Genomic DNA, 16,338 nt, shown 5'->3' with positions numbered 1-16,338 from the left:
CTGAGCCGCTGGGCCGCGCCGAGCGCCGTCGCCGCCCGAAAGGCTCGGCCCGGCCGCCAAAGCAGGCCGCGCGCGGGCCCCCGGACCCGAGGCTGGAGCCATGGGCGAGACCAAGATCATCTACCACCTGGACGGGCAGGAGACGCCGTACCTGGTGAAGCTGCCCCTGCCCGCCGAGCGCGTCACCTTGGCGGACTTTAAGGGCGTTCTGCAGCGACCCAGCTATAAGTTCTTCTTCAAGTCTATGGACGACGATTTCGGGTGAGGTTGGCCCCCTCCTCAGCTCCCGGGGACATGGCCCCTCGGGCTTCTCGGGGCCCACTCAGCCAGTTTGGACTCCCCTTGCTACACTGGCTTCTAACCCTACTCAGGATTCTAGGGGCGACTTGGCCATTTGAGCCGCCTCTTTAAGCTGGAGCTCCAGCCTCTTTAGGGACTCTCCTTTTGCCTCTTATGGGGGACCTAGGCCCCCCTAGTTTAGGAGGACGTCCAGCTCCCCAACAGCAACTGGAGTTCCAAGTTCCCTCACCTCCTTAGAGACCAGCGGCCCACATAGACAGACACACACCCCTCTCCACCCGATTTTAGAGCCAGAGTTCCTAACCTTCCTCCTACCATGGGAGCCACCTTTTTAGCACAGATTTAGGGTGTTTGGCTCTCGGCCTTCTTCTTCTCCATCTTTTCAGCTCCACAACTCAGAGCCATATTTGGAGTAGTGCATCCAGGGTCTATGCTGGGGACTTTGAACTGGGGGGAGGGGCAGTTGGGGGGGCTCAGGGGCCAGGTTGCAAGCTAAGGCCAAACCTAATGTTTATTTAGCTCTCTCCTCCCTTGTGGGGTGTTCAGGATGTTGTCAAGGAATCAGAATCCCTGACCCCTGAGAAGTCCCCACTAGCCTAGGTGCTGATTTCCCTTCAGAATTGGGGCCCTTTTCTTCCAGATGGTGGCCAAGGGAGAGACCTTGGAAAGGGCCTCAAAGCCTGGATGGGAGTGACAGAAAGAGTCTCTTGATGTTCTTCATCTTCCCTCCCTGGCGGGGTCTTCTCCACCCAGCTGCAGGGCTTTGGACAGGCGGAGTTTGGAAGCAGCGACTTTCCCTTTAAGAGAGGATGGAATGTTGGAGCCGGAAGGTTCTGTAGCAGCTGGCCTGGGAGGGGGAGCCTGGCCCATCCACACACACACACACACACACACACACACACACACACACACACACACACCCATAACTCCCAGGGGACTGAGGGAAGGGGAGGCCCCCAGGCTTGCCTGCCCCACACTAACTGGGCACTGGGCCTGGAGGCCTGTAGGGAAGGCCTTCCCGGGCCCTCCAGGCCTAAAGGCTGTGTCTCCTGCCCTAGCCTGAGGCCTGCACTGCTCTTTGGAGCTGAGGCCCCAGAGCTAAGTGAGGAGAGACATTCTCTTCCCCAGTGTTGATAAATCTGGCTTCTCTTCCAGGACCCCTGACCTCCTGGCCCTGGAAAGCAAGCCCCTTCTCTCTCTTCTGCCTGCCATGTTTTGCTGTCACCTTTCCCTATAGAACTCAGGGTTTGATGAGCCCATGAGATCCTATGTGAGAGTGCTTGTGCAGTGGAAAGTGCTATGCAGCTTCTGACCAGTGTTGTTTCTGTTGTTGCTCCTACCCTGGGGTGGGGTACTTGTAGTGTAGTAATCATTGTCTGACTTCAGTCCAGAGACAGACACCCCTGATTGGAAGACTGTGAAGAGGGATCAAGTGATCTGCAAGGGGTGAGAGTGAGGGAGCAGAGGCCTTGGCCTGGTAAGGGAAAAACAGAGTTGGAAGAGACGAAGATACTGCCACAGGGTATGGGATAGGGGAAATCAGCTAGAGTCCAGTGTGCTGGGGTCATTTGCCTTGAGAGACTAGAGTAGGCCTGTGTGTTTACTCACAATTCACCTCTGAACCCGCTGGGCTTAGCCTCCACCTCCTAAACCTAGACCTGTCTGGGCTTCCTCTCACTCCTCCCAAGCTGCTATCAAACCAGGCCTACTGCAATCATAGGAGGATTCCCATTACATGTGCTCACTGTTGACTTAAAACTGTTCTTTAAATCCCCTGTCAGCTACTCACTGCTTCTTGATTTTCTATTTGTATTTCTTTCTAAAAGATGTTAAAAATAAATACTTAACTATTGTGTTAAACATTCATCAGGTACACCTAAAGTGATCTTGCATACATTAGTGGTACTTGAACCATCATTTGCAAAATATTTTAGTAGACTGTTTTAACAGTGTTGAGAACAAAGCTAAGGGAGGAAAGTGATTTTGTTTTTATCCCCAGAAGGATTAATGAGCAGGAGATGTGAAAGGGATGTCTTGTCACAGGACTAGTACTTGAGAAGTAAATATATATTTCATGTATTTAACAAATTCTTTTTATGATACTTCGGTGTACATGCACTGATCTAAATGCTTTTCAGATATTTACTCATTCAATCATCGTAACAGCCCTGTGAAATAAGTAGTAGTATCCTCAGTTTTTACATGAAAAAACTAGAACACAGAAAAATAATTTACCCAAGGTCACATAGCTAGTAAGTGGCAGAGCTTGATTCTACATCAGAAATCTGGCTCCAAAGTGTAAAACCTTAATCACACAATTGTAGGTATTATTATCACCATTTAACAGACACATCCTCTCCAAGGGAGATTCTGAGCCTTGGCAAACTGTAGAGGTGATAGGGCTGCCACTTATCCTAGCCCCGTGAGACCAGGGTCGGGCAGAGGCCAGTGACCTCTGCTGACAGATGGAGAGTGGGTCAGAGGAGGAAGGCTGGTCTCTAGGCTCATCCTCTAAAATTCTGGTTTCTAAGGCCTGAGGATTCCCCAACTCCCATCTGGTGTCCTGAAGTATTTGTCAAGCTAGGGTAGGCCCAACCCTCTTAAATTACTTGGGAAATAGAGGAAAAATAAACATTTTCACCATTGGTGGAGGGAGTGACCCTGAGCTGTGGGCAGCAGCAACATGGGAAGTTGGGCCACTAACCATGTTCCTCCCCACTCCATGTCACACACTCCCTTGCCTCTGCACCTGACTGAGAGCACACTCCTCTTGCCTACCTGGGGCCAAATTTTCCCATCCTCTGGGTTTAGCTTTTAAAGTTCTGATACTTTATCCTATGTATCCTTATACTTACCCACCTCCTAGCCAGACCTGACACCAGAGACACCTACTCAACAGATGGTCTGTCGAATGAACACTGCTGCTCTTGTGGTTCTGACCACTTCCCACTCGCCATATACTTGTGTGATCTGTCCATTGGGCCATAACCTCCAAGGACAAGGCAGGCTTCTGGTCTGATGCTTCTTGAGGTTTTATACAATGGCCAGCACAGGATTTAAAACCCACTGGGCTCTTAGCAAAGGCTTTTTAATTAAATGAACGACGATGAGCAGATTTGTTTGGTCCCTGCCCTCGGAAACGTACACATAGTTGGAAAGAGAGTATGTAGCCTGCTAAAAACTGACACAGTTAGTAATTAGTTTTTATTGTAATCCTAGACCATGCCAGGCTTTTACAAATCCCACTTACCAGGACTAATCAAAGGCTTGGAAAAGTTAAGAAACTTCTCTAAGACAGGAGGGCTAATAAGTGGCAGAATTAGAACCAAAATTTGTCCAACACTGCTTGGAGTGTGTGTGTGTATGCGTGTGAGACAGAGACAGAGAGAGAGAAAGAGAAAGAGAATATGCCAAGGAACCCTGAGCCATTCATCTCCATGGTAGGAGGGGGAGGCCTGTCTGAGGTCCCCCAAGGCTGCTGAAGATCAGCTGATCGTTGTGAGTCAGCAGAGCCTTGGTGACCTGTTGGTGACCCCTAGAAAGAGAGGAAACATCTGTAGCGTGGAGCTGTGTGGTGGGGCCTGCTGGGGGAGCAGTGGTGGGGACTCAGCAGCAGTTTCCCACTACAGGGAGACCCTCTCCAAAGCAAGTCACAGTCTTTGCCATTTGGCCCACACACCTCATTTTCCTATGAGCCCCGTTCCCATTTGGGGCCGCAAGCCTAGGGTACCCTGTGGCCAGACTGGCCGGTAAATCTGAGCTACTTCCATGTCCCTTTTCAGCATGTTCCATTTCTAGGCTTTCTGCCATCATGGGCCTGATCAGGATACTTGAGCTGCTTTCTTGGGGTCTTAGTGAGGTTGGAAATGGTGGAGGAGCCAGAGCTGGATGGGAGGGAAAAGGGCAGGCTCGGTCTTCAAACTTGGCTCTGAGTCCAAGAATGTGAGCATCACAAGAAGCCAAGCACGATCCAGCTCAAGTCAGAAGCTGCTCCAAGAACAAGGAAGGACTAGGCTTCCCAGCCTCCTTCCTTGCTATCTTCCCTCTCTGCTCACAATCCCAGGCACATGTCTTCCTCTTGCCCCTGATCACATCTTTCCAACTTAGTACTCCTGGCGTGTTTGACAAAGTTTGGGGGTCCCCAAACTGTAGTCATAGTCTGACTTCTCACCTTGATGCGGCCCCCCAAGCCAGACTCCATCCCTGTATACATATCCCACCCTTCCCATGCCCCACATCCCTGTCTCCCCGACTCCACCCCCGACAGATCCCATCACTTGTCACTGCACAGGAAAGAATGCGAAATACCATGGAAAGAGCATGGGTTTTAGAGTCAGGCAAGCTTGGGATCGAATTCTAGTTCTAATATCTTCCTGCTCTATAACCTTGGGCAAGTTACTGAATGTTTCTCCATTTTTTTACTCATAAAAAGAGAATATTGTCCACACAATGAATGTGATGTGAAGATTATACATTCTAACTATATGGAGATAAGATGGTATAATAGGTAAGAATAAAGGCTAAAGAGTCAGGCTGACCAGGATTCAAATTGCAGCTTTTATTAGTGGTGTGACTGTAAGTGAATTTATGAACCTATAAGCCTTAATTTCCCCATCTGTATCTATCGCAGCGTTGCAGTGAGTATTAAATGAAATGAAATAAGCAAAGAGCTTAGCTTAGTGCTTGGCCCATGATACGTGCCCAGTAGATGAGAGCAGTTTGTTGCTGTTATCACAGTGGCAGTGGAGGATGTTCAGTAAATCTTTTTTCCCTTCTCTTTCCTAATTTCCTTAAACTCCTCATCCACACCTTCCCGAAGAATGTCAGGATTCCCAACTAAGAAGGGAAAGGTAGAAATAAGGGTGGACTTCTTCCTAGTTTGGGGTCAGAGAGAAAGAATAAGTCTAACCCCAAAAAGCTATGTTGGGACTGGGTAAAGCACTTTTGAGATTTTAGGGAGTGACCACACTCATGGGGGACAGCAATTAGTCAAGTGTAATTTGCAATCACCTGATGACTAAGAGGACACCCTAGGGCAGCAGCTGGCCTGGACAGGGCTGGTGTCTTCCTGATGGTGCTGAAGAGCTGTCCCTGGGTGACCTTCACTTCTGCTCCCATTTGAAAGGCTTAGGCCGATGGTTTGATTCCCAGGTTAGGGTGGAGGGCCCCCTGAGTTAGGATTGTGAGAACATTTCCATTTCCACCCAAGGAAGCTCACTCTTGACACCCCCACCCTTTCCCTGCAGAGTGGTGAAGGAAGAGATCTCTGACGACAATGCCAAGCTGCCCTGCTTCAATGGCAGGGTGGTGTCCTGGGTAAGGAGCCCCCCTCAGCCCTCCCTCCTGTATTCCTATGGTGGGCTGGACAGAGGAAAAGCATTACTAAGATTGTAGCTGGTGGTTTTATGCTTCAATATCTGAATCTTCCTTGAATTTTCTACCTGAACTGTTTCTCACCCCGGATTCTGTAGCCTTTGGTGAAAGGTTAGTTTGGACAGGGAGGAATGTGGGACATTGTAGGACAAATGTCTCCAGTGACTTTTGAAGCACTTTGCCTCAGATTCCAGCTAACCTCTGCCTTGGACCACTGACCCTTGTTCCCTGCCCCCATCCCACTTCAACAGCCCATGCCTCCCATCCCCCCATCCACCAGCACTGAATCCATTCTGTGCCTCAGCTGACCTTGCACAGTCCTGTCTCTTCTTCCTCCGTGTCCCCTGCTTCTTTCTCCCCAAGTCTGCATGCCCTTCCAGAAGCCATCTACTATTTCCCTGGCACCCCTGTACCTACTCCTCACTCATTCTTTCCTAATCAGTTGGTATCTGCTGAGGGCTCACACCCAGAGGCTGCTCCCTTCTGCGCTGACAACCCATCAGAACTGCCACCACCCATGGAACGCACAGGAGGCATTGGGGACTCCCGGCCCCCATCCTTCCAGTAAGTGTGACCTGAGAGTGAAGAGGGCCCATGGGGGAGGGCCGCATCAGCTCAGCCCAGAGCTGGGGGAGGGAGCTCCCAGCCCTGCTCCCTCTCCCACCAAGTGCTTTCTTCCCTGCAGCCCTCATGCTGGTGGAGGCAGCCAGGAGAACTTGGACAATGACACAGAGACGGACTCCTTGGTGTCGGCCCAGCGTGAGCGGCCACGCAGGAGGGATGGCCCAGAGCACAGTGCGTCTTCCCTGAACAGATGCCTTCCCTACTCCTATTCAGCTGCCCGCTGCCCTTTTCTGAGTTCTGGATATGCCTGGCCCCAGTGCAGCCCCTAGCCCCTCCCTGTGTCCACCCTTCCCTCCTGTGTTGGCACTGTGAACCGAGCTGCCTCTTTTCCCTGCAGCAACCAGGCTGAATGGAACTGCAAAGGGAGAGCGGCGGCGAGAGCCAGGGGGTTATGATAGCTCATCCACCCTTATGAGCAGCGAGTTAGAGACCACCAGCTTCTTTGATTCGGATGAGGATGACTCCACCAGCAGGTGGGGCTTTGTTTCATTGATACTCTGGGGCAGGTGACACCCCTCTCCCGCCTCACCCCTGCCAGGAGCCCAGACCCCTAAGGATGCTGGGACTTTGGGAGGGTTTTGGGATTTGTGTGGGGGACTTGGGCCCTGCAGTGCCTCTTGTGAGGCAGGGCTGGGCCAGCCTGGTGGGGAACGACTGTGGGCCCCCCAGGTTCAGCAGCTCCACAGAGCAGAGCAGCGCCTCACGTCTGATGAGAAGACATAAGCGGCGGCGGAGGAAGCAGAAGGTTTCACGGATTGAGCGGGTATGGGGCCTGAGATGCCAGGGATGGGTGGGGGCAGACTGAGCCCTGTCCAGGCAGATCCAGGGTGTGTGCTTCCTTAGATCCCCTCCTACTGGGCTAGCATTAGAGCCTTAGAGGGAGGGAGTGCTGAGGGCTCCCCTTGAGGAAGAGCTAGGTGGGAGCAGTGAGTTCTTGTGACCCCTACCTGCTGCTCAGGGCCTCTGTCTATTCCAGTCCTCGTCCTTCAGCAGCATCACGGACTCCACCATGTCACTCAACATCATCACAGTCACTCTCAACATGGGTGAGTCTGGTGAAATAACACTCTCAAGCATCTACTATATACCAGACATTGGGCAAACTTGATTGAGGTGCGCAGAGAGGCACAAGATATTTTCCCTGCCCCCAAGGAGCTCTCTCTCATAAACATAAACTGGTATATAAACTGATCATGTAAGTATCTCATGATCAGGGCCATGACAGAGATCAGCACAGAGAGTTGTGGAAGCAGAGAATGCCAGGAAAGGCTTCCTGGAGGAAGTGATTCCTGATTCTTATCCCCCTTCCCATTTTTCAGTCATTGCTTGTTGCTCTCTGATGTCTGTCCTTTAGGAGATAGCTGGCTATAGTGAAAAGAACCCCAATACTCAGGAATGTAAGCCTGAGGGTGAATCTTGCCTCTGCCACTTAATGGCTTAGAAAAGTCACTGAAGCTTTCTGAACCTCTGTTGCCTGAGGATTGAGTTCCTATTGCAGAAATAGCAAGGATTAAATGGAAGTATGCTTGACTATGCTGAACACAGGACCTGATTCAGGTTCAGTGAATGTTCGTTCCCATCTGTTTTCCACCCCTTACTAATAAGGGCTTGGAATTAAGGTAGGAAACTTGTTCCCCTCTTAAGATTTTATTATTCTCTGTAGAAAAGTACAACTTTTTGGGCATCTCCATTGTGGGCCAAAGCAATGAGCGTGGTGATGGAGGCATCTACATCGGCTCTATCATGAAGGGTGGGGCTGTGGCTGCAGATGGACGCATCGAGCCAGGAGATATGCTGTTACAGGTACCACTGCCCACCCGGGGTGGTGGTGTGGACGGGGAGTAGCGAGATATCTCTATCCTCTGTACCCTGCTCATCTAGAGGCTACTTCTTGGTAGTAGGAAGACCTCCTGATCCACCAAGCTCTGTTTCCCTACCCACCTCCCCAACCAAGATGCTTATCCCACTCCTGGCCCTCTCTCCCAGGTAAACGAGATCAACTTTGAGAACATGAGTAATGACGATGCAGTCCGGGTACTGCGGGAGATTGTGCACAAACCAGGGTACGGATAGGATGGGACATCGGGAAGGAGGGGGCAGACATATCTGATTATCAGGCAGGGGGGTTGGTTTGGCCTCCACGCATCCTGCCTTCACTGGGGTCACCCTTGCTTTCAGGCCCATCACCCTGACTGTAGCCAAGTGCTGGGACCCAAGTCCACGTGGTTGCTTCACACTGCCCAGGAGTAAGTGGAAGGGAGACTCAGCCCTAAAGCTGGTGCTTGGCATATGTGAGCCCTGTCTCTCCTTCCTTCTGTGTTGCCTTGAACCCTCATTCCTACTCTGTTGGGCCTGGCAGTGGGCAGGGTGGGCTGCTCCTGACCTCTCATCCTCCCTGCAGGCGAGCCCATCCGGCCCATTGACCCTGCAGCCTGGGTCTCCCACACTGCAGCCATGACTGGCACCTTCCCTGCCTATGGTATGAGTCCCTCCCTGAGCACCATCACCTCCACCAGCTCTTCCATCACCAGCTCCATCCCTGACACAGAACGTGAGTGTCCAGCCCTGCCCCCTAGGCCCAGCCAGACAGGACAAGGTTGGGGGGGGTGGGGGGACTGATGAAGGCTCACATGGAAACTCTTGCTTAAAAGTCAGAAGGAACTGGGGAGTTAATTCTAGCTGCCTCACACTGCAGCTTCCTTCAGTGGACACTCGACCCTTACTAAACAGTGTTTGCTTCTGAACCTATATTAAGCACCCAGCAAGCCTATCAGGACTAATGATACATAGTCTATCAGGTGCCTGGGGGTTTAATGAGAGGATATAAGTGAAGCCTCGATCACCGTATGTGGCATGAAATAAGCACTCAATAAATGACTGCTGTTTTCATTATCATAGCATACATATTATATGCTATGCTAAGCATTTTCATTTATTTAATTCTCTCTTCAGATATACTTGCAAAATAGATATTAAAGTCCCTTTTTCTTACAGAGAAAACTGAGTGTCCTAGAAGTCAGTAATGTGGCCAACATTGGTCCACAATTATTAGATGGTAGAGCTGCGATGCAAATTCCTCTCTTCCTAACTCTGTAGCCTCTTTCTGCCTCACCATTCTGCCTCCCACCCCTAGGCCTAGATGATTTCCACCTATCCATCCACAGTGACATGGCCGCCATCGTAAAAGCCATGGCCTCCCCTGAATCTGGGCTGGAGGTCCGTGACCGCATGTGGCTCAAGATTACCATCCCCAACGCTTTCATCGGTGAGAGGGCTCCATGGTGGGATGTAGGCCGGGGTGGGGAGTGATGGGGCAGGGTAGGCTTGGGGCTGAAGTGGCCCTTGGGCCATGCCTTTGAGCTAACACCAGCCCCAGCTTCATGGCTCCTGTGAGGTCAGATGAGCCCAAGTCAGATGGGCCTCCCAATCAAGTGGCCGCCTTGCCCCCAGGCTCAGACGTGGTGGACTGGCTGTACCACAATGTGGAAGGCTTCACTGACCGGCGAGAGGCCCGCAAGTATGCCAGCAACCTGCTGAAAGCTGGCTTCATCCGCCACACTGTCAACAAGATCACCTTCTCCGAGCAGTGCTACTACATCTTCGGTGACCTCTGTGGCAGTATGTGCCTCCCCCACCTCCTTGCTCTGTCTCCTGGCTGGGGGTGGGGAGGTGCCCAGGGATGTGACAGCAGACTTCAGGGAACCCAGACAAGGCATAAGCAAGCAGCTGGCTGGGGGCCCAACTCAAGGCCTGTCACAGGCCTCCCTCTCTAGTAGAAGCAGAGCCAAGTCAGGCCTTTTCACCTTCTCTGCATCCCCATCTTAGGGCTGGCATTTTCTAAGTGCCTGATGTGTTTCTGGCACCATGCTGGTTGTTTCTAAGCAGCATCTCACTCTCACTCAGTCTTCACAACCTCCACCTCCTCACCCTTGGGCGAGATAGATCACTCACTATCTCTATTTCAGTAGAGGAAACTGAGACAGAGATGTTAGATAGTCCACCCATTCTCACAGCCAGAAGCAGAGTTAGGCCTTGGGGGTCCAGGTCTTTCTGGCTCCAGCATCCTCATTCTTAACACCATCTGGGGCTGCCTCAGTGTGTGGTGTTGCAGAAAAATTGCCTTAGCAAGGTCAAACACAGATCTTCCCGTTGACCCCTGATCAGCCTCTAAGCATCAAGCAGCTTCCACCAGGGCAAGACCTGGGGCTGGCCTGAGGCCCCAAGTCCCCCGTCTCCTCAGACCCTCGAGGGTAGGCTGGACCTCGGGACAAAACTGGAAAAGCTGTCAGGGCCAGCTTGTAGAGGTCTCTGCAAGCTGCACTGAGCAATTTGGACGTGGTCCTGAGAGAGTGCAAAGCCAGTGAGGCTTTTTAAGGAGGAGAGGTCTGCAGGGAACCCCGCTTCTCCTCCTGAGCATGTAGACAGTCCTTGGGCAGGAAGAGGAGTTCTCAAAACAGGATAGCATTTCAGAACTGAGAGCAGAAACTCATTGCCAGCAGCTACCTCTGCCTCAGGAAGACTTTTGTCATCCAGGGATGCTTGCTGGCTAGGGTCCAAAACCTAACTTTTTTTTTTTAAGTTTATTTCTTTTGGGAAAGAATGAGAGAGAGAAAGCAGGGGAGGGGCAGAGAGAGAGGGAAAGAGAGAATCCCAAGCAGGCTCTGCACTACCAGCACAGAGCCCAATGCAGGGCTCAAACCCACGAACTGCAAGATCATGACCTGAGCTGAAACCAAGAGTCAGACACTTACCTGACTGAGCCACCAAGGAACCCCCAAAAGCTAACTTTTAAAATGCTTCAGATTAGGGTCTAGGATTAGAAAGGTTGTTGCTACAGAGCACAGGTCTGTGATGAATGCATAGGGCTTTAGAGTTGGATAGTTCTGAGTTCAAATCCTAACTCCACCCTATGTGAACATGAGTGAGTGACACTGCCCCTCATTGCCTCAATTCCTTGATCTGTAAGTTGGAGGTTAATAGTAGAACCTATCTTAGAGCTGTTTTGAGGTTAAGACAATGCATACAATGCTTTTAGCGCCACATTTGTCCCACAGTAAGTGTTTTAAAAAAGCTCTCCATTATTCATATATTTAATTGATTCTAAGATGAACATTTTTTTCACATTTCAATATCTCTAAAGTTGGGGTACTCCTTAAAATTAATGGCTTCTTAGACTCAGTCCTAAGTGGTTATTATTATCATCATTAGTAGAAGTCAGGCCTTGCCCCAAACATCTAGGGACACCTAAAGCTTCTCAAGACAGCTGTGGTTTTGCTCAAGAGATGTTGTTCTATCCCTGGGGCCTCCTAGGTTTTCTTTCTATTCATGGGCCAAGGCCACCAGAGGCCGGGTTCAGGGATATGCTAATAGACCAGTCTTTTTCTTCTCAGTGACCAAAGTCTCCAGCTGGGAATGTGGCCAACTCAAAGGAAAGAGCTGGTGACCTGGGTAGCCCCAGGAGCCCACAGTTAACTCCTTTCGGGACGACAACCTGAAGGCTGAAATAGTCACCAGCTCTTGGGGCATTAGCCAAGGCAGGCCCCTTCTCACCACCCCCCACTCCCACCCCCTGTGCTAGCTGTAGGTTGATGGCTCAGCTGGTAGACTCCACAGACTGCCTCAGCACCCTCAGATCCCCCTCTCCTAACGTATTCTCCCCTGGAAGGTTGGGCTGCCTTACTTAAGGGCTCCATCTCCATCCAGCAGCTGGCCCCTCTGCCAATTCCAGCTCTCTCAGAGCTCTGGGACCTGATGAGGTGTGAGCAAGGGCGTCCCAGGCAGGTAATCAGTTCTGGTGGCCCCTTATACTGTTTCAAATAGTTCCAACATTGGTGGGGGCAGACTTGCCCTTAAGAAGTGCACAGTTTACTTGGGGGAGCCAGAGTCATGAACAAGTCATGTTAATAACATTGAGATGAATGTGAAGAATGAGGCCTCCCTGGGAATAGAGTGGAAGGTACAGAGGAAGCAACTAAGTTATTCTCTTTCTGAGCCCTTCCCACCTTCTCTAGCAGCACCAGAAAATTTATCTGGGCCAAGAGCCTTTGTATGGGGAGATTCTGAAAAGCCTATGTTCTTTCTGGCCTATAATGGGTACATTTTTTTTAGTCCTAGGTGAAAGGAGAGGGCAAAATTTCACCTAAATTTCCCTAAACTGTTCCCTACTCCTTACTAATGACTCATCTGGAAAGGTAAGAAGAAAGTAAGCAACTCCTAGCTTCTGCTCTGGCTACAATTTGGATTGACCTCAGGCCAGTCATTTAACCTCCCTGGACTTCACTTTGCTCATCTGGAAGAAATGTGATCATATTTGCATGAGATGAAGTGCTTTGTATTGTGCTTCATGAATTACAGGTATGCAATACCTGTCTGATATTTCAGCTTCCCACATTCCTCTTCCTTTACCCTCTAAGTAAACAAAGGAGAAAAAAAATACCAATTAAGAGTTTTGCTCCTTCTTGTGGCCCACTAAGGAAGGACGAGAAACTGTCAAATGCTTGGACAGGGGCCTCCCTGAGACTGAGAGTTGAGTGTAAGGATTTGGCACTGAGCATCTGAGGTGGTGACTCCAGGGCCCTTTTGAGGAGGGTTTTCCTTGGGGCTGTGTCTATAGAGTCTCCCTCTCTACCATCTCATGTGGGTGGCAGAGAGGGTTTGAAGAAGTGAGAGATCTCTGACCTGTGCCTCCTCTCATTTTGGGGACAAAGTACCACTGCTATTGGTGTCATCGCAAATGTACCCACCCTACCAGACTGAGGGAGCTTTCTCTCCTGACCTAGGGGCATGGGGGCATGGGATAGACCCAGCTCATCTGGCCCTCCCCTCCCCTCTGCAGACATGGCAAACCTGTCCCTCCATGATCACGATGGCTCCAGCGGCGCTTCTGACCAGGACACGCTGGCCCCTTTGCCGCACCCAGGGGCAGCCCCTTGGCCCATGGCTTTCCCTTACCAGTACCCACCGCCCCCACACCCCTACAACCCGCACCCAGGCTTCCCAGAGCTGGGATACAGCTATGGCGGGGGCAGCGCCAGCAGTCAGCACAGTGAAGGTAAGGCAGAGGGGTTGGGGTGAGGGGGCACGGGTGTGCCCCAAGCTTATGCAAGAACTGAGCATCCCCTGCCCTGTTCCTGCCTGTCCCTTACAGGCAGCCGGAGCAGTGGCTCCAACCGTAGCGGCAGTGACCGACGGAAGGAGAAGGACCCGAAGGCAGGGGACTCAAAGTCTGGTGGCAGCGGCAGCGAGTCGGACCACACAACCCGAAGCAGCCTGCGGGGGCCACGGGAGCGGGCGCCCAGCGAGCGCTCAGGTCCTGCCGCAAGCGAGCATAGCCACCGCAGCCATCACTCAATGGCCAGCAGCCTGCGCAGTCACCACACGCACCCGAGCTACGGCCCCCCTGGCGTGCCCCCTCTCTACGGTCCCCCCATGCTGATGATGCCCCCTCCGCCCGCGGCCATGGGGCCCCCAGGAGCCCCTCCGGGCCGTGACCTGGCCTCCGTGCCCCCTGAACTGACAGCCAGCAGACAGTCCTTCCGCATGGCCATGGGAAACCCCAGTGAGTTCTTTGTGGATGTGATGTGAACAGGACCCCTCCCCCAGTTCCATCCCATTCCCATCCCTGGGCGGTTGCGTCCCTCCATCCGTCCCTCTTTTTTACTTTGTCTGGTACCTGAAAGGGAAATAAATTGGACTAAATTCAGGCGCGCTAACTGCTAGCTGGGCGCAGTAAGGGCGGGGCACCCACCCATCGCCACTGCAGCCCCTAACCTGCCATCAGCCTCAGCTTGGCCCCCTGCCCACTAACTGCTGCGTAGGACTTACAGCATCCTTCATGTCACTGGGACCTGACTTCCTGGTGCTGCTCCTATTCCCCACAAACACTTCAGGAGTTACCCCAGTGGTGCCCCGCTTACCCTCTTCTTCCCACCTTTTCCCCCTCAGCAACGTTGCACCATTCACTCAGCTACATCAGCCCTCTATTAACTGCATCCCCTCAAGCATGTGTGCCAATCTCTTGACTTCTCCCCCACAATACTGACACCAAAAAATGTTTGCTTCATCTATTCCTCCTCCTAACTGCCTACCCCACCCCCATCGCTGCCTCAGTCCTGCACCCTACCTAGAGCTGTAGTCACTTACAATAACCATCCACACTGTTCCCGCCTGTGCTGGCCTTTACTAGACGCCCAAAGGGCCCCCTTAGTTACCTGAGCTGCTAGTGGCTTCCAAGAAGCGTACCTGCTGTACCCTTTCATCCACACCCCCATGCCTGCCCTGTGTGCTGGTTCCTTCTGACCCCTAACCCTACTAACCAGCAGGCTCATCTCACCTCTGGGCCTGAAACATTTCTTTTCTTTTTCTTCCCTCAATTTTTCCTGGGCCTGGAGCAGCCAAGAATTTCGGGCTGTTTGACTTTCTGTGAGCCCCCATCAAGGGGAGGCCCAGCCTCCGAGGAGACCAGGAACCCTGCTTCAGCAGCCCCTCAGGGCTTCCCAAGGATGTTCAGCCCCCAAACCCACACTTCAACATGTTGAGTCACTAGGCTTTGTTGGAGAGCTCCAGCCTCTCACCCATGTATGAGAGATTCTGTTCCCTTTCTAGAGACTGCCCACCCAGTCTCTCTTTCTTTCTCTCTCCCTCTCTCCTCTAACACATGCACACATACATACACAAACACATAAAAACACACGTGCCTATGCAAGTTCACTTAAGCCTCAGGGCTGGTCCCTGCTCAGAGGGCTGGACCTTCTCTCCCAGGTTGTGGGGCTGGTCCCCTGATTTCCCTCTCTTCTTCTTTATAGCCCCCAAACTACCCACACATGTCCCCATCATCTTCCTACCTGGATAAAGCCCATAAGCTGGGTGTCAGGTCAGGCTCAACAGAAGACTCCCCAAACAACTGACAGGCTGTTCTCACCTTGCTCCCACTCCAACACCCTTATTTCACAATAACCATGATACCCCAGAGAAAGGTTGGGCGAGGGACTTCTGGAACTTCAAAAATACCAGGTTTTATTGTTTACCTTATTCTACAGTTTAAACAAATCATGATCTCTTTAAGCCTCTTCTGTAAATTCTGTCTTACCTAGGCTTCTTTATTTTTAGGACTGGGGTGTCATAAATACAATTAAGTCTTAAGCTCCAGGCTTTGGGGCAAACCAGGGTAGGGACATTTTAACAAATACTTCCTGGGGGTTTTGGTGCACAAGGGCTGTGCTGGAAGTGTGACTCAGTCTTGCCTGCCTTCTAGGAGCCCAGGCCATGGCTTTCTCTAGCCACCACTACAGGGCTGTCTCCTATACTTCTTTGACTTTTCTGACTCTGCCATGTTCAACTCCCTTGAGAATTCCTCTACTATTGCTTATGCCTTCAATGTTGGTGCTCCTTGTGTTCTTTGGTTCACTTTTCTCCTCTATATTTGCTCTTCTATATTTACTTTCCTCTATATTTACTCTATAGTGATGTCTTCAATTGCCATTGATATGCTGGTGATTCTAAAATAAGTGTATTCAGCCCCAGCTTCCCTCCAAAGTTTAGATCTGTATCATCACCCACTGGACGTCACCATGGACATATCCATATGGACTCAACTCATCCCCGCCCATGTTCATCCTGAATTCCAATCCTGGTTATCTTCATCACACTCTATGTAGGCTCACCAGCTAGGAACAGTTATGGGCTTAAATTTCCTCCCCATATCTTACTAGTCAGCATATCATATCCATTCCACCCCAACAATCTTTCTTGAGTATGGTCTTTCCTCTCCCTTCTGCTTCGACTCTAATTCACAGGAGCATGAGATTTGGAGTCAGATTGTTCTGGGTTTGAATCCCAGCTCTACTACTTTTTGGTTTCATGATAAGAGAGTTATTTAATCTCTCTGAGCCTCAATTCCCTCATGTAAAATGACGATAATAATACCTACCTCACAGGGTTGTTGTGAGGATTTAAATTAGATATTGTACGAAAAGTGCCTAGCACGGTGCCTGGCACAAAGTAGAATAGGTGCTCAATAAATGGTAGCTATTATTGTTATTA

The 16,338-nt window shown here is 51.1% G+C and overlaps 1 protein-coding gene and 1 long non-coding RNA gene across 4 annotated transcripts in view; one reads left to right on the top strand and one right to left on the bottom strand.

Annotated features, from left to right (window-relative positions):
* The window catches only part of LOC115291958, an 8,790-nt gene extending 8,301 nt beyond the window's left edge, over nt 1-489 (bottom strand). The window contains exon 1 of the long non-coding RNA XR_003908739.1: nt 152-489. This is a non-coding gene — a long non-coding RNA (uncharacterized LOC115291958). The remainder of the gene's footprint in view (nt 1-151) is intronic.
* Nucleotides 7-16,338, top strand: DVL3 (dishevelled segment polarity protein 3). Of its 3 annotated transcripts, XM_029939779.1 has the most exons (16): nt 182-261; nt 941-1,130; nt 5,547-5,616; nt 6,116-6,237; nt 6,359-6,468; nt 6,635-6,770; nt 6,967-7,060; nt 7,274-7,343; nt 7,961-8,100; nt 8,284-8,360; nt 8,476-8,543; nt 8,699-8,848; nt 9,431-9,562; nt 9,748-9,915; nt 13,133-13,348; nt 13,445-16,338. In XM_029939779.1, exons 4-16 carry the CDS (start codon nt 6,191-6,193, stop codon nt 13,879-13,881), a joined length of 1,845 nt encoding a protein of 614 aa, XP_029795639.1. In that variant the 5' UTR covers nt 182-261; nt 941-1,130; nt 5,547-5,616; nt 6,116-6,190; the 3' UTR covers nt 13,882-16,338. The 3 variants fall into 3 exon arrangements, with proteins under 3 accessions (XP_029795638.1, XP_029795639.1, XP_029795640.1); XM_029939778.1 differs by lacking the exon at nt 941-1,130 and having other exon boundaries at nt 7-261; XM_029939780.1 differs by lacking the exons at nt 941-1,130; nt 5,547-5,616.

The sequence above is a fragment of the Suricata suricatta genome, chromosome 5 (assembly GCF_006229205.1).
Source record: "Suricata suricatta isolate VVHF042 chromosome 5, meerkat_22Aug2017_6uvM2_HiC, whole genome shotgun sequence".
Taxonomy (NCBI): Eukaryota; Metazoa; Chordata; class Mammalia; order Carnivora; family Herpestidae; genus Suricata; species Suricata suricatta.
This window is presented reverse-complemented; position numbering and strand designations above follow the sequence as displayed.